We start from the raw sequence: 25,523 nt of genomic DNA on the forward strand, positions 1-25,523 counted from the left end.
CCGTTGCCGAACCAGCAGGTCCAGGAACAGCTTCTTCCCGGCGGCTGTCACTCTACTCAACAACGTACCTCGGTGACTGCCAATCACCCCCCCACCCCCCGGACACTTATTATCACTTATTATTATTTATTGAAATCATTTGCTATGTCGCTCTTCCAGGGAGATGCTAAATGCATTTCGTTGTCTCTGTACTGTACACTGACAATGACAATTAAAATTGAATCTGAATCTGAATCTGAATCTGATGTGCCAATCAAAAAGCCTCTTAAACACCACTATTGTAACTACTCCCACCACCGTATGCCAGGCACCCACCATTCTCTATTTAAAATACTTGCCCCGCACATTGCCTTTAAACTTACCCATCTGACCTTAAAGCTATGCCCTCTAGTCTTTGACATTTCTACCCAGGAAAAAAGGTTCTGACTGTCTGCCCTATCAATACCTCTTATGATTATATACTTCTATTAGGTCTTCCCTCAATCTCTGATGCTCCCGAGAAAACAATCGAAGTTTGTAAGTTTGCCCAACCTCTCTATATAGCTTTTAAAAAGGAACTGCAGATGCTGGAAAATCAAAGGTACACAAAAATGCTGGAGAAACTCAGCGGGTGCAGCAGCATCTATGGAGCGAAGGAAATAGGCAACGTTTCAAGCCAAAACCGGGGGGGAGGGGAGAAGAAAGGAAAAAGGAGGAGGAGGAGCCCGAGCGCTGAGGGATGGGAGGAGACAGCCCGAGGCCTGAGGAAGGGGAGGAGACAGCAAGGGCTAACAAAATTGGGAGAATTCAATGTTCTCGTTTAGATGTCAGCTGATCTACATCAGTGAGACCAAGCGGAGGCTTGGCGATCGGTTCGCCGAACACCTCCGCTCGGTCCGCAATAACCAACCTGATCTCCCGGTGGCTCAGCACTTCAACCCCCTCCCATTCCGTATCCGACCTCTCTGTCCTGGGTCTCCTCCATGACCAGAGCGAGCAACAACGGAAATTGGAGGAACAGCACCTCATATTCCGCTTGGGGAGTCTGCATCCTGGGGGCATGAACATTGAATTCTCCCACTGCACCCGCTGAGTTTCTCCAGCATTTTTGTGTACTCTCTATATAGCTAATACTCTGAATCCTGAGAGCATTCTGGTAAACGTATTCTGCGTTCTCCCCAAAGCTTCAAGGTTATTTAGGTGCTGGGGTAATCAGAACTGTATGCAATACTCCAGATGCGGCCTAACCAAAATTTTATAAATCTGTAACATGGCTACCTAACTCTTATACTCAATACCTTACCCGGTTAAGGCAAGCATACCAGACACCTCTTTACCACCCTATTTACATGTGTTGTCACTTTTAGGGAGCTATGGACTTGGACCTCAAGATTTCTCGTATAACGGTGTGTACAAGCATTGCATTTTTTTGTTTGCCGAAGATGATATCACTGCAATAAAGTTCAGTCGTTTGAAATTCTGTGTCTGAATTCACATTCTGAGTCAGACTTTGTGGCTTCAAGTCTCGCTGTGGAGATCTGAGCTAGAAACCTAAGTTGATGTTCCTAGTACATTACTGCGGGAGTGCCTCACTGTCAGAGATGCTGTCTTTCAGACCAAATGTTGAAATGAGGTGCCGTCTGCGTATCATGTTGATATTAAAACATTCCAAACCATTGTTTGGTAAAATGATGGATGGGATTTATATAGCGCCTTTCTAATACTCAAGGCGCTTTACATCGCATTATTCATTCACTCCTCAGTCACACTCGGTGGTGGTAAGCTACTTCTGTAGCCACAGCTGCCCTGGGGCTGACTGACGGAAGCGTGGCTGCCAATCTGCGCCTACGGCCCCTCCGACCACCACCAATCACTCACACACATTCACACACAGGCAAAGGTGGGTGAAGTGTCTTGCCCAAGGACACAACGATAGTATGCACTCCAAGCGGGATTCGAACCGGCTACCTTCCGGTTGCCAGCCGAACACTTAGCCCATTGTGCCATCTGTCGTTCCATGGTTCTTGGCATCAATTTTATCCCTCAGCCAATGGTGCTGAAGTGGGAGATGACACCACTTGCCATGCATAGATTGGCCTCAGCGTTTCCCACAATGCTGCAGTGACTATAATGGGACTGAAATGGCTGTTGTGACAAGGCAGCATAGATGGCTAGAGGTTGCTCTTTGATGCTAGTATTGGCCCTGGACTTGATCCAGGAAGATGGGGTTTCTGCTTCAGTGCAGTACAAGGGTCTGACTCTAATGGTTTTCAAATGGCTCCCTTCAGCTAGAGACCTACATCCAGGACAGCATGAAGAGTGAACTGGCCCAGCTACAGCAGAATGCTGTGCAGAACCACACAGCCACCATACTGGAGATCGGCACCAGTCTGCTGAGCCAGACAGCCGAGCAGACACGCAGACTGACAGACGTCGAGACGCAGGTACGCCTCATGAGGTTAGGGAGTTGGGGGGTGTGGGGGGGTGGGGAGAAACAGCAGAGAGCAAACATGAAAGGGTGCTGCGATCTGTCTTCTATTGCTAGTGGCACAAGGGACACTTACACTCGGCCAGAATAACAGTCTTACACACCTCATTCCAAGTTAAATAAAAGCTGAAGGAAAAAATTCCTGGCAATGTTCACTCAAGACTGAGTGATTCTTGTAAATACGTCTCTGGTATCTTTATCTGGTTACAGCATGTTGTAAGAATTTTGTTTAATTAGGTTTGAAAGAGTGAATCGGCCTTTGGCACTTAAACAAAGCAGCAGAAAATGTCAATAAATAGTTTAACATCATTCTGATTTAGAGGGTCCTTCTCTGAAGAGTGAGGCAGTTCCCTGCCTCTGTGTTAGTGGAAGTCAGTCTTCGCTTGCAACGGCTGGATGTTAGGTTTGGGTTTGGGATTGATAGCATTGGCGGCCATTGGATTAAAATGAAGAGCTCTGTGGCGTGATCCATTAACTGGCACGATCTGGCTTGATCCAGTTCCCGAGCCTTGAATTTGTTGTTCCACATCTGGAACCTGCACTGTGACCCGAGGACGACACGCAGCTCTTATTCCCGCTGATGTGCCAAGTGGTTCAAAGAGTGTGCTGTGAGGAGTGGGAGCATACAAACTAGTGTACACACTTGTTCATACACACACGAACAAGTGAAGAATGGACCCTCAACCCAAGCACGCATGCACACTCACACACAAGCACGGACGGAATTCTGTAATGTTGGGGGTTACTGAGAAAGCTGTCAGTCAGCAGGGAGCATCCTTGTGTTTAAGAAGGAACTGCAGATGCTGGAAAATCGAAGGTACACAAAAATGCTGGATAAACTCAGCGGGTGCAGCAGCATCTATGGAGCGAAGGAAATAGGCAACGTTTCAGGCCGAAACCCTTCTTCAGACAGTGGGAGCATCCTTGTGATTCATTCCTTTGGATGAATCTGGAATGCAAGGCTGGGAAGCCACTTCTCCTTTGGACTCTTAGCTTGAGACTCTCCTGTATCAATTCCCTGTGCAGAATCACTGGGTCAAAGCCCTCAATAGGTGCCCACGTTTGGATACACAAAATATCCAGTGTTTTAAGGGGAATGCAGACAAAGTGAACATATACCTGTATATCACAGTAATAAGTTATTCAGCCCACTGGATCCATGCTCACTGTCAATCAAACATTCATTCTAATCCCATTTAATTTTTCTCACATCCCCATCAATTCCCCCCAGATTTACCCATCACCTAAACACTAGGGGCAATTTACAGTGGCCAATTATCCCTCCAACCCATAAATCTGTGGGATGTGGGAGGAGACCGGTGCAAATTTCACACAGTCGGCACCCGAGGTCAGGATTGAACCTGCTTCCTAGAGCTGTGAGGCACTAATAGTGGAGCTGGCTCCGAGGGTTGCTTCAGTCCTAGATCACCTCCACAACATGTTGCAGATGCAGAAAATCTGAAATGAAACTGAAATTCTGGAAGTAGTCGGCAGGCCGGGCAGCATCTATGGAGAGTGAAAAACACTTTGAGGATATTTGAAAATAAATGGGAAAAGTGAGGGACAAGACATGTTTCAAATTGTGCAGACAGTGGGCAGGGCTACGGAGAAGGAAAGGTCTATAATAGGGGGGGAGGGGGTGCAGAGGTGACAACATTGAATTTACCAACTTGTTGGCCAATGAGAGGGTAAATTATGTTGTGTACTCTATAGTTGCTTTTGTTTACTGGATATTTTACTCTTCTTCCATTAAATAATGTCCCAGTATGCAATGTTTATTGAAGAATGATTTACAATGTTTAGGTCTTGAATCAAACCTCACGACTTGAAATCCAACTGCTGGAAAATTCTTTATTCACAAACAAGCTGGAAAAGGAGTTGATTCTCCAGAACAACAACATCTACCAACTGCGGGATAAGAACAGGTAACCGTGCCAGTAAGCCTCCCACCCTGTCCCACATACATTGCAGGGTCAGGCTCTCTAAAGCAATAGGGAGTGCCGGGGAGAGAGAAACACTGTTGAAATCTCAGGTTGAAGGGATTGTGCTGTGTGAACCCACAGATCCCCGAAGTTGCCAACATCAGGCAATAAGGTGGTTATAGAAGACGATTTACTTTAGTATCTCTGGCATAAAGTACAAGGGCAGGGACTTATGCTGGAACTGTGTCCAACACTGACTATGTCTTAGGTACGCTCAGACTAGCACGTTGGGAGAGATCTGACTGCACTGGGGAGAGGGCAAAGGAGAATATAGAAACATAGAAACATAGAAACATAGACAATAGGTGCAGGAGTAGGCCATTCGGACCTTCGAGCCTGCACCGCCATTCAATATGATCATGGCTGATCATCCAACTCAGTATCCCGTACCTGCCTTCTCTCCATACCCTCTGATCCCTTTGGCCACAAGGGCCACATCTAACTCCCTCTTAAATATAGCCAATGAACTGGCCTCAACTACCTTCTGTGGCAGAGCATTCCAGAGATTCACCACTCACTGTGTGAAAAATGTTTTTCTCATCTCGGTCCTAAAGGATTTCCCCTTTATCCTTAAGCTGTGACCCCTTGTCGTGGACTTCCCCAACATCGGGAACAATCTTCCTGCATCTAGCCTGTCCAACCCCTTAAGAATTTTGTATGTTTCTATAAGACCCCCCCTCAATCTTCTAAATTCTAGCGAATATTGCGGGAATGGAAATTTGTAGCAATAAGGAAAAGTTGTTTTCTTTGGTGTGGAGGAGACAGAGGGAGGCTTAATGGTGGTGTGTAACATTATGAGGGATTGGATGAAGTAAAGAGGGAGATTCTATTATCCTTTAGTAAAAAGCCACGTAACATGGCTTTTTTGAAGTAAAGGATAAAAGGATTACAGGAGATGAGGAAGACGTTTGTCACACAGAGCGTAAAAGAGGAAGAGACGGAAAGAAACCAGTTAAACAGAACCTGGCTGTGTATTTGAGCCATGGTCTGCCGAGCTGTGGACTCATTGCCAGGAGGTGGAAGTAGGCTGGAAAGCTCTTTTGAATCAGCACAGACCTGAAGGGGTGAGTGGCTCCTTCTGGGCTCCAAATAATCCATGAGGCAAGGACAGGCAGTGTGGAAAACGGCAGCTCTGGAGAATCGGCCATGTGCTGCTTCACTGCTGGCTATTCTGTTCTGCCAGAGCTTTGATTTCCAGTGGATGTCGACCCTGTGCGTTCAGGCCAGTGAACTCATCGTTGCCAGAGTTGTCCTCACTGTAAAATAGGCAAGCTCGATCAGCAACACGGCAGTAAATTTACCAGAAGCTCTGAACTCAGCAGCAGAGGCTGTGGAGGAGAAAGGAAGATTTTAACCTCTAACACCTCCCAGTCTCAGCACATCCCACTGCCCCCATGTCCTCTAAAACCTGGTCAGTCACTGCAGGAATGCAGGGGAATGCAGCAGGTAACTTAACCTCAGGGTAAGACCCACAAACAGCAATGGACAATGGTCTGATCATATTTGCAGGTCCGTAGTTAAGAGATGTTCCCCATGACTCCAGGAACTCCCTTCCCTTTTGTTTTTAATAGTACCATGGGATACTTTGAGTTCAGCGGAAAGGGCGGGCAGAGCTTCCATTTAATATCTTGCCCGAAAGACAGCACTTCCAACAGTATAACACTCCCTCAGCACTGCACAGGATGGCCAGCTCTGATTTTGTGCAATGGTTCTTTAAACAACAACCTCCTGACAAGGAGATGATGGAGTCACACACACTGAGGCAGGGTGAGGGGTGTAAGAGTCAATGGAGATAATGTATTGCCATAGGCTGTGCTTGTCAGGTTGAAGGCTCCTAAATCCACTAGGTGAATAGTTAGGGAGGAGAGCAGAACTGTCGTTCGCTCGATTTCAATGGATAAGAATCACAATGATAAAAGCTTTCCATTTCTCCAATTACCATTGATTTTCTCAAAGGGGCAAATATGATATTTCCCAATTCCAGTTGGTTCCTGTTGCACATTATTTTGACAGTTGAAAATTTTGCTCACAAAAGTCATTTCTAAACACTGGACCGACATCAACTATAGGACACGTTGCTGCTGTGATATTCGCTGCCGTTCTGAAGCATCGTCTTAACTTCAATTACAGTTCAACTGGAATAAAGGGACATTGATAGTGAGCATTGCATCAGCCCCTTCCATTTACGAAATCAGAGTTTCAAACTCCATCACATCTTGGGACATCAACATCACTTTTCATACAAGGGACTACTTTCTAAAGCACTGCTACTGCTGTATTATAGGAGATGAAGTGGTCAATTTTGTTCTGAGCAAGACCCCCTAAGGAGTAATTGGTAATGGCCAGATCATCTGCTTTGGTGATCTGTTGGTGAAAAAAAGGATCTGATGGTATTTTATTATATTTCTTAAACAAAGGAGATGGATCAGGGAGGGATTGCCAAGTAACAGTGTGATATCATTTCCAAAAACTGCAGTGAAATGTTTGTGAGGATGAGCATGCTTGTCTGTTTACATATAAAGTAAACACTGTTCTTGTAGCGTGTTTATTTATGCAAAAATAAAACCCCTTCAACAGTACAATTTCCTTCACAGGCTGACAATTTTAATTTTATTATTCATTTATTAGTTCTGGGCATCGCAGGCGAGGACAGCATTTACTGTCCATCCCTAATTGCCTTTGTGAGCTTCCTCCTTGAACTGCCCCAGTCCTGGTGAAGGTGTTCCCATCAGCACTGTCGGGGGAAGAGGTCTAGGATTTAGACCCAGTGGTGAAGCAGGACCCATAATATATTTCCTGGTCAGGGTTGTGTTGGAGGGGAAGCTTGGAAGTAATGATGCTCCAATGGAACAGCAATTTAGCAGGGCAGGCTGGGACGTATGACAACAAATCTACATGTTACCTTTAAATTTATTTTGTGGGTAGATTTTGCTCTAATCCTTCCATCCATTTGTTGGGATGATCCTGATCTTCCTCACAAGTTGCCACGGTCCCTTATTGCCAGATAACATTAACTCCGTGATTAAATCACACAAAACAGATCATCGGGCCACTATCGCATTGCTGTTTGTAGGAGCTTGCCACATGCATTTTGGCTCTTACCTTTCCTATTCTATAAGAGGGCATTATAGGGGGCATTTTATTGGCTGAGGATGCGTGGGGTATCCTGTGATTGTGAGCATTTGTAGGAATAAAGATTATTTTAAAATCATGACAATTTAGAAACATAGAAACGTAGAAAATAGGTGCAGGAGTTGGCCATTCGGCCCCTCGAGCCTGCACCGCCATCCAATATGATCATGGCTGATCATCCAACTCAGTATCCCATCCCTGCCTTCTCCCCATACCCCCTGATCCCTTTAGCCACAAGGGCCACATCTAACTCCCTCTTAAATATAGCCAATGAACTGGCCTCAACTACCTTCTGTGGCAGAGAATTCCACAGATTCACCACAAACGATTTTCTCATCTCGGTCCTAAAAGACTTCCCTCTTATCCTTAAACTGTGACCCCAAGTCCTGGACTTTCCCAACATCGGGAATAATCTTCCTACATCTAGCCTGTCCAACCCCTTAAGAATTTTTTTGTTTAAGAAGGAACTGCAGATGCTGGAAAATCGAAGGTACACAAAAAATCTGGAGAAACTCAGCGGGTGCAGCAGCATCTATGGAGCAAAGGATAAAGGCAACGTTTCGGCCCGAAACTTTGCCTTTTTCCTTCGCTCCATAGATGCTGCTGCACCCGCTGAGTTTCTCCAGCTTTTTTGTGTAACCTTAAGAATTTTGTAAGTTTCTATAAGGTCCCCCCTCTATCTTCTAAATTCTAGCGTGTACAAGCCGAGTCCCTTTTGTCTCTTTGCTATGGCTTCTTCCTATGAAGACTTGGTAACAAGGGTTTGCTGTATTTCCAAATCTCCTTTTCCTCCACCCCTGCCCCTCAACCCACCCACATCCACTGTCAGCTTCTTGGAGCAGAAACTCCTGGCCATGGAAGGCCAGCACAAGGAAGAGATGGAGAGCCTGAAGCAGGAGAGAGGGAACCTCCAGGACCTGGTTCTCCGGCAGAGTCGCCTGATCAACGAGCTGGAGACGCAGCTGGGCTGGGCCACCATCAACAACACCAGCCTGCAGAAGCAGCACAAGCAACTGGCCGAGACTGTACACAACCTCCTCCAACTGGTCTCACGGGAAATGGGTGAGCAGACCTTCCTTTCATTCTAAAATGCATTTTACTTATGAAAAATATCTATAGGAAATACAATGCCCACACCCACTGTCAGCTTCTTGGAGCAGAAACTCCTGGCCATGGAAGGCCAGCACAAGGAAGAGATGGAGAGCCTGAAGCAGGAGAGAGGGAACCTCCAGGACCTGGTTCTCCGGCAGAGTCGCCTGATCAACGAGCTGCACATCTTTCTTTCATTGCTCAGTTTTGCGATACAGCATGAAAACAGACCCTACAGCCCACAGGGTCCATGCTAACCATCAACATAGAAACATAGACAATAGGTGCAGGAGTAGGTCATTCGGCCCTTCGAGCCTGCACCGCCATTCAATATGATCGTGGCTGATCATCCAATTCAGTATCCTGTACCTGCTTTCTCTCCATACCCCCTGATCCCTTTAGCCACAAGGGCCACATCTAACTCCCTCTTAAATATAGCCAATGAACTGGCCTCAACTACCTTCTGTGGCAGAGAATTCCACAGATTCACACTCTCTCAATCACCCGTTCACACTAGTTCTATGTCATTGCACTTTCTTATCCATTTCCTACACATTAGGGGCAATTTTAGGGAGGCCAATTAAACTACAAACCAGCACAGGAGGAAACTGGGGTACCCAGACAGAACCCAACTGCGCCATTGTGGCTCTAAAATGTCACCCATTGTACCATCATACAAGTATATACTGTTAAAATGCATTAATGCTATTTGAATTTTTACATCACACAATACAACTTTGAGGTGTTTAAGGGGGCTGTTATACCAGGCCCATCTCCTCAGTGTCTAGTGGTGGGAGGATCCTGGACTGTAGACCTTCTATAAAAAGCCTTTTGGTGGCTGCATTGAGCTTTGGTGCATGGCTCAGCATGTCCTTCTGCATCTTGGGATGTGTCAGTCGACAGCGTTCCCTTGCGGACATCTTCTTGTACTGGAAGACAAGTTCAGGTAGACAAAAGTGAGTCAATGCTAGTTCTCAGCAGAGTCAGCACTTCCCCAGAAGTGTTTGGGAGGAGTCCCTCAACCATTCTGGGCGGAGTGAACCTTTGTCAACACCAGCACCAAGATTTTGTATTTATATAGTTCCTTTAATACAACAAAATCCACTGGGGTGATATCCAATATTGACATGGAACCACATTGGAGATGACAGATTAAAGAGGTTATTTCTAATGATTTAAGAAGCAGGGAGAGGCGTGGAGGTGGTTTGAAGAGGAAACTCCAGAGCTCAGAATTCCCTCTCTCACCTTATAGCTCTGCCTTCTCATGTTGGACGGCCTAATAGGGGCCAGTGAAAGACGACAGAACAAGATGACCATTGTTGAACTAGTCCAAATTTGAATCATTGCTGTCTCTTAGGTGAGCTATTGAAAAAGCAGAGGCATTCCTTCCACCAAATTTCCATCATCGCCAAAAGTGGAAGTTACAAATTAAATACACCTAATGAACCTCCAAGTGCCAAACGATTTATTTTTTCTCTGCGTAGACTCAAGCCAATGTCAGAGCCTCCCTGCTTCTCCATTTACAAGAGCGGGAATGGCCATTATCGGGGTAGTTGCTGCCTCATCAATTCCATGTCCTCTGTCCCACGCCTCCTTCTGGCCCTTTATATGCTAATGATGAGGACAAGAGTTAAATCTCGCACTGTGTTGCCAGGGACATATACAGGAGGTGGGGCAAAGGAACGATCATGAAGCATATTAAGGATCTGCAGAAACAGCGCTGCTGCTGAAATCTACCTCTGTTTAATGGGGCTTCCAAAAGAAGTCACACCTACTTCTAGGCTTAAATAAGTGGACTTGGAATGGATGTTTCCAGTAATGAGAGAGTCTGGAACCAGAGGGCACAGCCTCAGAATAAATAGACATACTTTCAGAATGGAGATGAGGAGGAATTTATTTTGCCAGCGGGTGGTGCATCTGTGGAATTCATTGCCACAGACGGCTATGGAGACCAAGTCATTGGGTATTTGTAAAGCAGAGATTGATAGATTCTTGATAGATTGTTGGTCCACACTATGACTGTGACAATGCCTGTCAATGGAGAAAACAAGAGAATGGGATTGAGAGGGAAAAATATATCAGCCATGATTGAATGGCAGAGTAGCCTCGATGGACCAAATAGCCTAATTCTGCTCCTGTCTTATGGTCTTATGTTCTTATCGCTGTGCATGCACCAGTCTGTGCCTTCAGTTAGCTCCCTCCCATTCTTTTCCTGAGTGCCTGCCTGTGTCACAACCTCCACTTTACCCTTGCATCTGTATTTCTCTATAAAGCCAAAAGAGACTGCAGATGCTGGAATCTGGGGAAAAAAAGCTTTTTTCTCTTTGCTCTTTGCTTCCACAGATGCTGCCTGGCCCGCTGAGTTCCTCTGGTGTCTGTTTTCTGTGTCTCCACCTGATTCTCAGCCTTTCAGTTTTCTCCACTTGCGATCCCTTCCTCCCTCCCTTCCCTGCCTCTCGTGCTGACGTGTACATCCTACTAAGGGACTTCAGTGGACTGACTGCATTAATTCCCCTAGCATTTGACCAGCGTGGATACAATGTCATGTCTTCTGTTATTTTAAAGAACACAAGAGTTTAAATACACACAGGAACAGTGGGATTGATGTTGGTGCTCTTTAACCAAGACCATTGAGGAGGCAAGTGGTGGAGGAGTGCAGTTTTTCTAATCACACTTCATCAGACCAGTGGGATCTCGCCTCCAGGTCTTCCATGTTTTAGTCAACTGCATGCACTGAACATCCTGTTGTTATTACAGTGCTGGCAGCTCAATGCTGATGTTGAGTGATGTTATTTAATGTGAATTTGTTTTCTTAAAATAATGGTTCCTCTGACTTCAACTGCTCCACAGGGCTACAGTTCTCAATGACCAGCCTGTCAGTCAAACCACACACCATGCTCAGATGGGGAATGGTTTATTTCAGCTGCTGTATTTGAAGCAGATAAAATCATCCTATTATTGATCCATTAAGATGTAGCTTTAGGGGAGGAGGAAAGGTGGTTTTACCACGGGGGGTGGTAAAAACAGAACTGGTCTGCAATGGCCATTTATAGGCAATCTCACATTTCTATAGCAACTTTAATGACCACACTATGCCATTGAGTCATAGAACTCTAAAGGACGGAAACAGGCCTGTTGGCCCAACTCATCAATGCCGAATATCGATACAAAATGCTGGAGTAACTCATAAGCCCATCCAGCACCTCTGGATAGAAGGAATGGGGGATGTTTCGAGTGAGACCCTTCTTCAGACCAATCAACGTATTGATCAATGCCAACCAAGATGCTTAGCCAAGCTAGTCCCACTGCCTTAAGAAACATCTTGGTACATGATAGGGTAGGTTTAGATGGATATGGACCAAACGTGGGAAGGTGGGACTAGTGTAGATGGGGCATGTTGGTCGGTGTGGACATGTTAGACCAAAGGACCTGTTTCCACACTATGATTGTGACAATGCCTGTGCATGGCCCGTATCTGTCCCAACCTTTCCTATCCATGTACCTGTCCAAGTGTCTTTTAAAAGCCGTAATTGCATCCATCTTTACCACCTCCTCAGCACAAACACAGCAGCCAATCTATGCACAACAAGATCCCACAAACACAATGCAGCAGTACTACCTACTGCATGCATACACAGCTGGCCTCCAACCGAGCTCAAGACTTTTCAGGACTTTACCTTACCTTGGCCAGGAACTTCCTTGAAGGTCTCATCGGATGCTTCTGAGGCTGGCAGGGGGCAGTGATGCACCGATCTCCTTCATTGTCACAGTTGCTGAGTGGTCCTAACTCGGCCGTCCCTGTCATCAGTCAGTCCGTACATGGTTATTATTTTCAGATGTTGAGCTCTGTGAATAAACATGGGTATAGTGATTGACACAGTGCACTGGGGAGGAGAAATCCCTATTCATGTTACATAATAAGCATAACCTGTATGTGTCAAAGTTTCTAATAGCTCTGATTTGAAGCATGTTAAACGCTGACCTGTTAGTTATCTGTAATGTGCCAATAGTGTCAGTGATGGTAAGAAAACCAAATCCCTGGCACCGATGGATCTGATCAGATTAGGAATATCTCAAGACAGAATTTACCCCATTGACTTTTCATTCTTTGTCTTCCACTTTAAACAGGCATGACTAAATTATTTATTTTTCTCTTAAGCTTCATTGAGAGAACAGGACAAATATTTTTTTTCAAAATAAACTTTAAAACAGGAATTTAATTTGTCTTACAAGTTGATAATGGTTTCATTCTCTTCCATTCATGGCTAATGTTCTCCAAAATTACGTTATTTCAAGGTAAAATGAATCAAATTTATAATCTTTCAGATTCTATGTTTGTGAGATCTCCTCCACAAAGTCTCACATAGCTCCCATTGCAATTCTGCCTCAGTATTCAATGCCAAATAATTTCTAAAGAATCTGAAGAATCGTCAACAGACAAATCCCACTCAATGGACCAAGGTTCATTTCATTTGCTCAAGTCTTGAAGAAGATATATCACTCCAAGAGTGTAGTATAACAAATAAATGTTTCAAGGTTGTCGTAATATATTAATGAAAGCTTCTGAGTATTTTAGCACAGTTCTTCACATAAAGTAGTTTGCATCCATTTATTTAACAGCTGAATTTAGTTAATGGATTTTAAATCAAACATTACAACTCCACGTTGGAAAGAACTGTAACAAATTAATTTTGTCAACTCTATCTGAATCCACTGGAAAAATATTGTTTAGAGTAATGATTGAGCAATTCAACTCAAATACCAACATTCAAGCAATTCAAAAACCCAAGCAATTCAATCCTATGGGTACAAGATAACTGCAAATAGTGATATCAATGGAAAGATGATCAAATGAAGCATGCAACACAAATCCCCCTAGTTGGTCAGCTGACAAGTCAATTCTGCGGGCAGCAGTATTTATTCTCTCCTCCTGAAGACAATCAGATATTGAATGATGTGATATTATATCATAGCAAAAATCCAACGGCTGTGTGGTTGCCAGAAGATAATTAAGTAATATTATATTTGACAATCTGTCAAATAAAAAAGGGAGGATTTGGGTTTCTGTAATGTTCATTGTAGCTTCAAGATGTCTCAAGGGGTTTTACAGGCAGCACAGGACTTCTGGAAGCTGTCTTGTGTGGAGCTTGTGAGTCCTCCTATGGTTGTGCTCGGGTTTTCCCCCACATCCCAAAGTAGGGCAAATTAATAGATTAATCGGCCACACATTTGCCCGAGCATGTGGGTGAGTGGAAGAATCCAGGAGCAGCTGCTGAGAATGTGAGAAGAATGAAAAAAGGATATTCATGTAGGATTAGTGTAAATGGATGATTCATGTTTGGTGTCCACGATGGGTCGAAAGCCTGTTTCCCCGGCTGTATCTTAGAAACATGTGTAATGAAGGGAACACACAAGAGAGTTTGCATTTTGTAAGATTCAATAAATGATGGACCATTTTGCCCACATTGATTGAGAAATAAACTTTTGCCCAGGATACCTGTGCAAAACTCCATTGCTCTTTTACAAGCCATGCAGCCGGCTCTATTGGCTCCAACTATGTATTGCTGCTGCTGCAATAGTACGACATACATTCTAACAGTTTATCAAGGCCTCAGCAGTGCCCTACCACAGTGCTCCCTCAGTCTTAACCCTCCCATGCATGATGCTCCCTCATTACTGCATCTCCTGCAATGTAATGCCCCTGTCCCACTTAGGAAACCTGAACGGAAACCTCTGGAGACTTTGCGCCCAACCCAAGGTTTCCGTGCAGCTCCCGGAGGTTGCAGGTGGTTGCCGGAGGTTGCAGGTAGTGGAAGCAGGTAGGGAGACTGACAAAAACCTCCGGGAACCTCCGGGTACCTTGGGTGGGGCACAAAGTCTCCAGAGGTTTCCGTTCAGGTTTCCTAAGTGGGACAGGGGCTTTATGCTCTGACAGCATTACCCCTCCCATAGTGAGGCGCTCCACCAGTACAACTCCCACAATATACACTACATCAGTACTTCCCGTCCCATAGTGCACCACTCCTTTAGTACTGCCCTTCCCACAGTTGAGAATTCCCTCAATACCGCCCGTCCTTCAGTGTGGCAACCCCTCAGCATTGCCCCTTCCACAGTTTGACTTTTCCTCAATGCTGTTCCTCCCACCATAAATTCTGCCTCTCTCACAGTACAGTGTTCCTCCCTCCCTATGGTGCTGGGATGATTTGAATGTGCGCTCAGATCTAGACTGGATGAGGCTGGTTTCATCAAAGGCAAAGAGCAGCCAGGATTGCCATCACACAGCACACCAGCCCACTTGACCATATCTCCCTTTCCTCTCTCCAATCGCAGGGAGATCCGCCATGGAGGACAAGCTATTCCGGGACTGTGCAGAGGCCTATCATGCCGGTCACAACAGGAGTGGTGTCTACAGTATTCGTCTCGCCGAGATGTCGGAAACCAGGAAGGCAAGGCGCTTGCATTAATCCCGCTTTGTGACTTTGGCTGACAGTGGCCTTGTGATCCTAACAGTTACAGGGCACTGTGGGCTGTGGACACAGTGGGCAGCCATTTGATGGGTGTAGGTTGGGGGCACTAGGGGTGAATGAGAGGGAAGAGTGTGAGCAAATGAGGGGTGGGGGTATATGTGTGACAACACCTTACATACCACAGACTCCTGTACCCCTAAGGGTTACCCAGAAGAGGCTGGGCTAGAGCCCTGCTGGGCAGAAGCACAATGCAAACCAATCATTTCTACCGCAATGAGCATCTGGCTCCAGAAACATCAGCCCCTGGGTTCCACATTTCTACTGGGCCACGTGAATCCTGGCAGCCTCTTGAATGATCTGAGGTTTGACTCCAAGCTGCCATCTTGTTTGGCATGGCAAGATGGGCCAAAGGGCCTGTTTCCACACTGTATAACTCTATGAGCTTCAGACCATAGAGTGTCCCCGTACCCCTCCGCAAATTTGGAAAATGCAGTATATTTTCCTTCCGTATGTTCTGCGCAATCTTGATCCCTGGTGCCTTGCGTCACCAGCTGAAACAGTGCAGAGCTGTGACCAATTGTAATCAATTACCAGTAGACTCACTACATACACCCACATACACACACATGCGTGCACACACTACACAACACACACACACACACGCGCACACACGCACACACACACGCACACACACGCGCACACACACCACACACGCTCGCACACACACGCACACACACACGCACACACATACACACACACACGCACACACACACGCACACACACGCGCACACACACCACACACGCGCACACACACACACAAATCACACACGCGCACACACGCACGCACGCACATGCATACACAAACCACACACACACACACACACACACAAATCACACACACACACACACACACACGCACACACACACACACGCGCACACACACAAACCACACACACGCGCACACACACACACACCACACACACACACACACACACAAACACACACACACCACACACACACACACACACGCACATACACACACACACCACCCACACGCACACCACACATACACACACACACACACACACACACACACACACACACACACACACACACACACACACACACACACACACACACACACACACACACACACACAGAATCATTGCCCCACTCACCACACACACACACACACACATCACCCCTCACAAATAAACAACTCACACACATACATAGACACATGCACACATCTCATAGAAACACACACAAACAGATTGACAGGGATTAAAAGTGAGTCTCGCAATACAACATACACTGTATGTGTCAGGAATAAATCAGACTGTAATTAGTTCGTATACACACACACACACACTAACAGGTTGACATGGTTTGATAGCTGGCCTTGCAATACCACAGACCCTTTGTGTTCCAGGTATAAATCAGACTGAAATTAGTTTATTTGTTCATTCTTCTTCATTTAAAAACTAATTATCCCAGTTATTTGCAAATTCCTGCAACTTGGAACAAATTTAAAATTTGTGGGCCAAGTTACAGTTAATCTTTGAATGTAACAAATAAACTCATCAACTTATATTGCAAAGTCAAAACAACATGTTCCAAACATCCTATTAGTTTTTTACGCAATAAATTGATGACATGATAGTGATCGCAGGCACCAATGTCTTCTATTTAACTCTTTCCTGGTAATTGCATTTTTAGTTTTGTGGCTTTTCTGCACTGTTACTCCAGTCTCTTGCTAATCTCCAATTCTCATTACTCCACCACTGGGGCTGTGCCTTTAGCTGCTTGGGCCCAGCTCTGGAACACCCTCCCCACACCTCCTCCCCCACCTTTCCCTCTTTTGTGCCTAGGTCTAATTTTGGAACTCTTCAACACACCCCCTTCCCGCCTCCTCCTTCCACTCCCCCCCTCCCACCTCCCCTCTCTCCACACCTCTCCACACCTCTCCCTCCTCCTCAGCTGCCTGGACCCAGCTCCACCCCAGCTCACTCTCCTCATTTGCTTTAGTTCACCTGTCCCTAATATCTTGGCTTAGTATCACATGTTGAATTACTGTGTTAAACGACCAATATAAATCTGTTGTTGCATAGAAACATAGACATAGGTGCAGTAGGCCATTTGACCCTTCGAGCCAGCAATCACCATCCAAAATCCCTACCCCGTTTCTGCCTACTCCCCATATCCCTTGATTCCGTTAGCCCTAAGAGCTCTATCTAACTCTCTCTTGAATACATCCAGGGAATTGGCCTCCACTGCCTTCTGTGGCAGAGAATTCTGCAGATTTACAACTCTCTGGGTCAAAAAGATTTTCGTCATCTCAGTCCTAAATGGCCTACCCCTTATTCTTAAACTGTGACCCATGCTTCTGGACCCCCAACATCGGGAACATTTTTCCTTGCTGTTGCTGTACTGATGATTTGGAGGATGTGCCCACCAAGATATCTCATTTGAAAAAGTCACATTAATGAGGTGATACTTTGGGGGGCTCTAGGTGTGGTCTTAGTCTTGGGATTCTTCAGTGTTCCAGCACACTTGGGGTGAAGGGCTTGGGGAGGTGGGGTTTGGTTAATGGCCTCCTCTGCTGTTGAGAAACATACTGTCCCATTGCAACCATAGACCCAACATGGACATCCCTATCATGGGAAAAATATTTTTATAGGTCCCTTTTATAACTGTTGATTTCTGTCAGGCCACCCCTCAGCGTCCACCACTCTGGGGAATGCAAACCTGCTCTCTCCATTCTCTCCCTGTGACTGAAACTAAAACCTCAGACTGGTCCCAATCACCTCATAACATCACCCGGGAGTAAAAATGATTGTTAATATCGGACAAAAATCACGGCATTAACACAGGAGAGAACTCAACAAACAATTCCCTTGTCGATATTTTCTTATGGAGCACCTCACAATGTATAAGGTCCCCTGACTCAATTCACTATTATTAATTTCAACGCCACATTTTGCTGCCATTAGCACTATATTTATTTTATACAGATCATAAGATACAAATAACTAAGTAATAGGTCTTTTGGAGAGAATAACGAGGCTTTAAATTACTCTGTGAACAGTGCCAAGTATTAGACTGGTGCTATGAGGTAATTTAATCCTCAAGCCCAGTCTTCACACCCAATCTGCTACGGCTCCCGATAGGGCTTCTATCAAATGGAGGAAATTTATCAACAGTTATTAAACTTCCACCAACTCAGGACAGGCTGCACAGCTGCATTATTGCCGGTGACGCTCCCCAATGACATTACGCGGACTTTGTGAGCTTTCTGCTGTTCACTGTTATGTGTGCTACGGCCAACCACTAGCTACCTTAACTAAGAAATATGGCCTGCTTTATCTAGAATTGCACGTTTATTTAAGCTTAAATCTCTTTGTAATCAGTCTGCAAAACACAAAGTGCTGGAGTAACTCAGTGGGTCAGGCAGTATCTGTGGATGGTGCAGGATTGCTGACTTACTCAAGGACTGGTTGCCAGGTTTGGCTCAGGATTCCAGCTTCTGCAGTTCCGTGTGTCCCTATTGTAATCCGTCAGAATTGACTGAAGTGTACGGAGCAGAATTCTGTTCTTACCCATCCTCATCTCAGTTACCCCCAGCCCTAATCTATGGCAACCCCCTCCTTGCACCACTCCAGTTCACTCTCCTCATTTCATTTTGTCCATCTGCCGTAATATCCTCAAGCAGGTGCCTGATCATCCCCACATTTAATAGCTCCATTTTCTGAATTCCCTTCCTACGTCCTCCTTCTGTCCTCTCCCTCCACCCTTACCAAGCTCCTTAAGACTTTCCTCTGTCGAAGTTTTACGCGGCCTGTCCTGATATCTCCCAGTCGCACACACTGCCAGGCTTGGTAAAGCTCTTATGAAGCAGGCTGGGACATCTTGCTGGAAGGTTGTTAAGTCTGTGTTTGGGAGAATCATCCTCAGCAGTCAGAGAAATAGTGAGGGAAGGGCTGGGAGAAGTTGGTGAGGGTGGTATTGGGAGGCCAGAACATCCAGATTGTCTCAGCTTCCTGCTCCTCTTAGGCCTACTAAAGACACCTCCAAAATTCACAAGAGCTCATTTGTCTGGAGCCAGGATTCTGCAACAACCGTGCAGGGTGGATGGGAGAAACAGTTTGAACTCATTGAGATCTCCATTATAATGAAGAACCCAGTGCTGATACATGGCGAGCATTGGTACAGTGGTGACACAGTGGAGCAGTGTTAGAGTTGTTGCCTTACAGCACATTGACCCGGGTTCGATCCCTCGGTCCTCTGGTTTCCTCCCACACTCCAATGACGTACAAGTTTATATAACCATATAACCATATAACATTTACAGCACGGAAACAGGCCATCTCGGCCCTTCTAGTCCGTGCCGAACACTTATTCTCCCCTAGTCCCATCTACCTGCACTCAGACCATAACCCTCCATTCCTTTCCCATCCATATACCTATCCAATTTATTTTTAAATGATAAAATCGAACCTGCCTCCACCACTTCCACTGGAAGCTCATTCCACACAGCTACCACTCTCTGAGTAAAGAAGTTCCCCCTCATGTTACCCCTAAACTTCTGTCCCTTAATTCTCAAGTCATGTCCTCTTGTTTGAAACTTCCCTACTCTCAATGGGAAAAGCTTATCCACGTCAACTCTGTCTATCCCTCTCATCATTTTAAAGACCTCTATCAAGTCCCCCCTTAACCTTCTGCGCTCCAAAGAATAAAGACCTAACTTGTTCAACCTTTCTCTGTAACTTAGTTGCTGAAACCCAGGCAACATTCTAGTAAATCTCCTCTGTACTCTCTCTATTTTGTTGACATCCTTCCTATAATTAGGCGACCAAAATTGTACACCATACTCCAGAACTGGCCTCACCAATGCCTTGTACAATTTTAACATTACATCCCAACTTCTATTGTTGTAGGCATCCGTGCTATATCTCTAAAGTCGAAAGCATTGTTTCATCCACTTTTACACTACACGGTACCGGCCTGTGGCAGCTCACTCTCAACTCTGGGACGACCCCACACACTTGACCTGTCAGGGTGCAGTCTGGGATGGCAAGGGGGTCTGAAGGGGAAACTTGTCAAATCCCCCGCACAGACATCTATCGCCACAGCTACAAACTGAGTGACTGGCTGCCCTCGTTAGCTGCTGTCAGGCCTGAGTGATGGGCTTGGTTGCAGCCTGAAGCCAACTTATCAACAGGGCTGAGCTGGGGAGAAGGTGCCTGGAAATCCATCAATGGGCTAGTCACTGCTGAGGTCCCTCTGTGGCACTTCGAGGAGTGATATGATCTTAGTCCCCTCCCTGGCTTAATCTCTGCCACTTTTCAAAAGAAAGCATTGCAATAAATTGACAATTTATTACCAACATTTTATAAATTATCAAGACACAAGGGAAATGGGGTGGATCGTTAATCTCCGTCTGCAGAGAGATTTACATCCAGTCTACAGCCCACCAGATTGAAGGTTCCTGGCTAGGTTTACGATATTCATGTCTCCTGCTGACCCCAAAAATAGCTAATCAGCCCGGGAGCCTCATTGATGCAAGGATCAGGGCAGGTGAGGGAGCGGAGAGGGGGCTCTGGAGTTCAGGGCAAGCAGTTGAAGGCACCAGGCACGGAAATCGCTATCAAAACATGGGTGGCGGGGGACACAATTTCTTGGCGGCCGCACGTGCGCACATACTCGAGGCTTCGGCCGTGGGCCCTGTGGACGGTAACATCGGAAGCTGACCTGGTTGATGACTGATTCCGAACTCCAGCAACAGCAGCTTCGTCCGCCCCGAATCATGGGGCTTGAATAGGCCCGTTCACGGGGTCTTTCATCGGCCGGCAGGGGCTTCAACATCGGGAGCCTCGATCGCCCCGATGCAGCAGTTTGATATTAAGCCGCGCCGGGCGCTAAAAGGCCCCACGAACGGGCCGATTCAGCCCTTAGAGTCTGATAAAGTCCGGATTACAAAACATGGAGGGGGGGGGGGGATTGTCCCCCACCTCTCAAAGGGGGGGGGGGACGTGGCCCCCTGTCCGTCCCCCCAGGATTTCCATCCCTGGAAGGCACAGTTGCCAGAGGCAGATCCTGCTGACCGAGACTGGAACTGATGGGGGAGAGAGAAGACAGGGCAGTAACTCGCAGAGATCAGCAGACACATGAACACAGGGAACAAGATCGGTATTTAAAAAGTCGTGCGGTCCTTCCTTGGGATATACAGGTGTGTCTGCACACTCCTGCATATGCTCAGACATCAGGAATAGGACGATCATTTTATACACCTCCATCAGATCACCCCTCAGCCTAATTTTCCCTGGAGGAAAACAAACCCTTCTTATCCGCTCACTCCCCAAAATTTAAATAGTCTAATCCAAGCAACAACCTGGTGAATCTCCTCTGTGTGCTCTCTCACACCCATCACACTCCTCCTATAGTGTGGCAACCACAGCTGCCCACAACACTCCAAGTATGAAGATTTGTAAAGCTGCAACATAACATCCCAACTTTAATATTCTAGACCCTGACTGATGGCCAGCATGCCATGTGCCATTTTCACCATCCTATCTACCTGTGTTACCAGTTTCCAGGAACTAGCCACTTGAACCCTAAGATCCCTCTGTCAGAGACCATTCCTGAATGCCCAAACAATTGTTGTACATGTCCTACCCATATTTAGAGAATTGGTGCAGGAGGAGGCCATTCGGCCCTTCGAGCCAGCACATACTTGACTTGCCAAAATCCATTACCTCGCACTTGTCGGGATTACAATCACATGGATATTCAGGGACTGGAGGGATGTGGATGGCGTGCAAGCAATTGAGGTCAGTTTATTTATTTTGGCATTATGTTTGACGCTGGCACTGTGGGCCGATGGGCCTGTTCCTGTGCTGTACTATTCTATATCCTATGTCCTAAATTCCATCTGCTTTTGCTCTGCCCAACTTTCCAAATGCTGCATCCTTAATCAACCTTCCCCACTATTAAGAACACCATGTGCAAATTTATTTATCATATTTCCTACATTTACATCCAAATCGTTCAAATAGACCACAGACAGCAAATGTCCCGAGCACTGCTACCGATGGGCACCACAGCCTTCCAAGCAGAGAAGAATCATAGAATATAGAACATAGAACAGCACAGCACAGAAATGGCCCCTTTGGCCCACAATCCTTCCATCACTATTCTTGTCCTCCCAATCGAAGCCAATTTTGGATCCAATTAGCCAGCTCGCCTTGGATCTCATGTGTGTTAACCTTTTGGACCAGCCCACCATGCAGGACCTTGTCAAATGCCTTACTGAAATCCATATAGGCAACTCTTACTGCCCTTCCTTTGTCAATGTCCAGTGCTTCTACTGATGATTCGGGTAATTTCCTGGTGGTTATCAGCTTGTATATGGAGTGATACATTTGCCAGGTCTCACTCTGAGCTGAGTTGTTGGTTTCTCCCCAGGTGTACTGCAACATGGAGACCGCGGGAGGTGGCTGGACCGTCATCCAACACAGAAGGGATGGCAGCGTAGACTTTCACCGGACCTGGAAAGAATATAAAATGGTGAGCGGGAAGTTTCAGCCACTGTGCTTGGTGCAGCTTCAGGAAAAAGTGACGTCAGTGCGAAGATGACAAGTTAGTCAGCTGTAACTACAGAAACAATTGTGCCAACAGCTATATTCTGGAACAAAGTCCGTGTTTCATTAAAGATAACAGGATGTTCAGCCCTCAAGCCTTTCCTCCATTCAGTCACAACAGGGCTAAACTGTATTTGAATCAACAAGATACAAGGATCTGCAAATGCTGGTTTGTACAAGAGAAAACACAAAGTGTTGTAGTAACTCAGCAGGTCAGGCAGCATCTCTGGAGAGCACGGATAGGTGATGTTTTGGGTCGGGACCCTTCTTCAGGTGTGTTTTCCAGAGATGCTGCCTGACCCCTATGAGTTACTGCAGTACTTTGTGTGCTTGAATCAATCTCCTCCACCTTGACTCCACAGGGTGAAGGGCGTCGGTTATGCTTCATTGCCTCAGGCACTTTTCCCTATAACTACAGGAGATGTAACCTGTATCTGCACCTCCTCTCTCACTCCATTCAGGTGCATCTGTCCCAACCCTGCCTACAGCATTCAATGCTCCTAATGTGGCCTCCTTTACTTCAGTGAGATCAAGCATAGACTAGTCAACTGTTTTGCCAAACACTTGCACCCTGTCCTTCTGGATCTCCTGATTGCTACCCCTTTTCACTCACCTTCCTATTCCCATGCCGACTTTTCAGCCCTTAATGTCCTCCATAGCCTGAGTGAGGCCACATGCAAACTGGAAGAGCGGTACATCATATTCTACTTGTGTAGCTCACAACCCATCAATTTGAATATTGAATTCACCACTTTAAAGTAATAACTACCCTGATGTGCACACATTTCTTACATCATCTCTCATCACCCAAGTCAACCTGCTCCTTTCCCCTCTAAACACCCACCTCCCATCCCCGAGTCCCACATTTCCCTCCCCCCCCCCCCCCCCCCCCCCCCCCACCCCCACCCTCTGACCCTTTTGTCCCACATCCCTCGTTCCAACTTTACATTTCACTTATTGTCTATTTCTTTTGTTAACTGAAATCATTTCTGGCCATTTGCACTTACTCCATTCATCTGCCAATCAACCCCTCTCACCTGTATCCACCTATCACTTGCCAGGCGTTGCCCACCCCAACTCTTTTCCAGTTCCCTACCTGAGCCAAAATGTCCATTCCCTCCACAGATGCTGACTGACCAGCTGAGTTCCTCCAACATTTTTTTTTTTTTTAATAACCACTCCGGCAAGATCTGGTGCCGGTGCTGGTGTTAAGGCTCTTTCCCAGCTCTTTAATCCCACCAATCCTCAAGTAAACTCCACAGCTCAATCATTTTGGAAGAGAGAATTCCAGATCACTTCTGCCCATTTCCCACCCCACCTTTGTGCGGGTGAGGAGGTGGGAGTTTGGGCTTTGGCGTTCCTTGGTCAGAAGGCCAGGGTTAGCAAGAGACGGCACCTCAGTCCAGTGAAGAATTGGTTAAAAGAGCAGCAAAGCTTTCATTGCAATGAAATATGTCCATGACTACTATGTGGAATATTTTAAAGGGATCGTGCCCAAGCCCAGGCCAATCGGAACCTTTCCAAATTTCCAGACATTTCTTAATATCCAGTTGCACTTGTCTGCAATCTGTTTGGGGAAATGAGATTTAATTATATTACATAATGTTGCAACAGATTGTGCAGCTTTGTTGTAATCCTATAAAGTATTTAGAATATTTAACCCCAAATGCAAAACGTGTTCATTTTTAAACAATGAAGAGAATTCATAATACTACCCTGCATTTCATTTTCGCTCTTTGCTCTTGCACATGCCTTGACCAGCAAATAGTGTCATTGTGCTTGAATCCAGACTTCATTCTGCCCCTGTTTGGGAACTTCCATTGTCTCCATGCTGAGGAAGAAAGCACCAAGTTATTGCCCACTCCCTGTGACCAGAGACTGGAGTGGCAGCTAGGAATTTAGCAAAGATGTCCAGCTACCTCTTAGAGGTTGGTGGTGACTCAAAGGAACGCCTCCGGGCCTCCCTAATATCAGAAGACCCTCTTCCCCGCCACCACTGGATTAGACTCGCACCCTTTCAATTGGCAAAGGCTAGCAGCCTGTAATCCATCCGTTGAGGCACAATAATGCTATCTCAGCACTTCAAAGTAACTTGTGCCACTGAAGAGTTTGCTAACTATTTAAGTTGATGAATTCCAGTCCATTCTGGAAGTATACATTGAATGGTAAATAATATTTTGTTTTGGGGAGATACAGACAGGATGGATGCTGAGAGGCAGTTCCCTCCAGCCCATGCAGGAGAGTCCGGATTTGAGCCAGGGTTTGGGGAAAAGAGGTCTCTAATTTACGGCTGAGATAAACGTCTTCCCTGGAAAGTTGGGAATTATTGGAATTTCCTCGAAGTGGACTCAGGATGCATATTCAAGGCTGGAATCAATAGTTGTTCGGCCAGGAAGGCGATGAGGGACATGGGGATCAGGTGGGAAAGTTGATAAGAAACAGGATTAGCTATGACTGGTGGAGCAGGCTCAATGGGCCGAATGGCCTACTCCTGCCCTTATTTGTTATATTCGTAAATTCCAAAGGAAGAGTATAAAGATACAAAAGCCCCACTGATCCTCATTTAATCCATTGATGCTTTGACCAACAGGCTTCTTGCTGCATAGGTTATCTCTTGAGAGACGCTCTGTGAATAAGATTATTAAAGATTTGGACACGCTAGAGGCAGGAAAAATATTCCCGATGTTGGGGGAGTCTAGAACCAGGGGCCACAGTTTAAGAATAAGGGGTAAGCCATTTAGAACGG

At 46.0% G+C, this 25,523-nt stretch overlaps 1 protein-coding gene across 1 annotated transcript in view; it reads left to right on the forward strand.

Moving 5' to 3' along the window:
• The window catches only part of angpt1 (angiopoietin 1), a 131,710-nt gene that overhangs the window by 85,214 nt on the left and 20,973 nt on the right, over positions 1-25,523 (forward strand). Inside the window, exons 2-6 of the mRNA XM_033019125.1 lie at positions 2,268-2,423; positions 4,271-4,392; positions 8,411-8,643; positions 15,001-15,116; positions 22,602-22,703. Of these exons, the coding sequence (XP_032875016.1) occupies positions 2,268-2,423; positions 4,271-4,392; positions 8,411-8,643; positions 15,001-15,116; positions 22,602-22,703 (729 nt within the window). The remainder of the gene's footprint in view (positions 1-2,267; positions 2,424-4,270; positions 4,393-8,410; positions 8,644-15,000; positions 15,117-22,601; positions 22,704-25,523) is intronic.

Source organism: Amblyraja radiata, chromosome 4 (assembly GCF_010909765.2).
Source record: "Amblyraja radiata isolate CabotCenter1 chromosome 4, sAmbRad1.1.pri, whole genome shotgun sequence".
In the NCBI taxonomy this organism is placed as follows: domain Eukaryota; kingdom Metazoa; phylum Chordata; class Chondrichthyes; order Rajiformes; family Rajidae; genus Amblyraja; species Amblyraja radiata.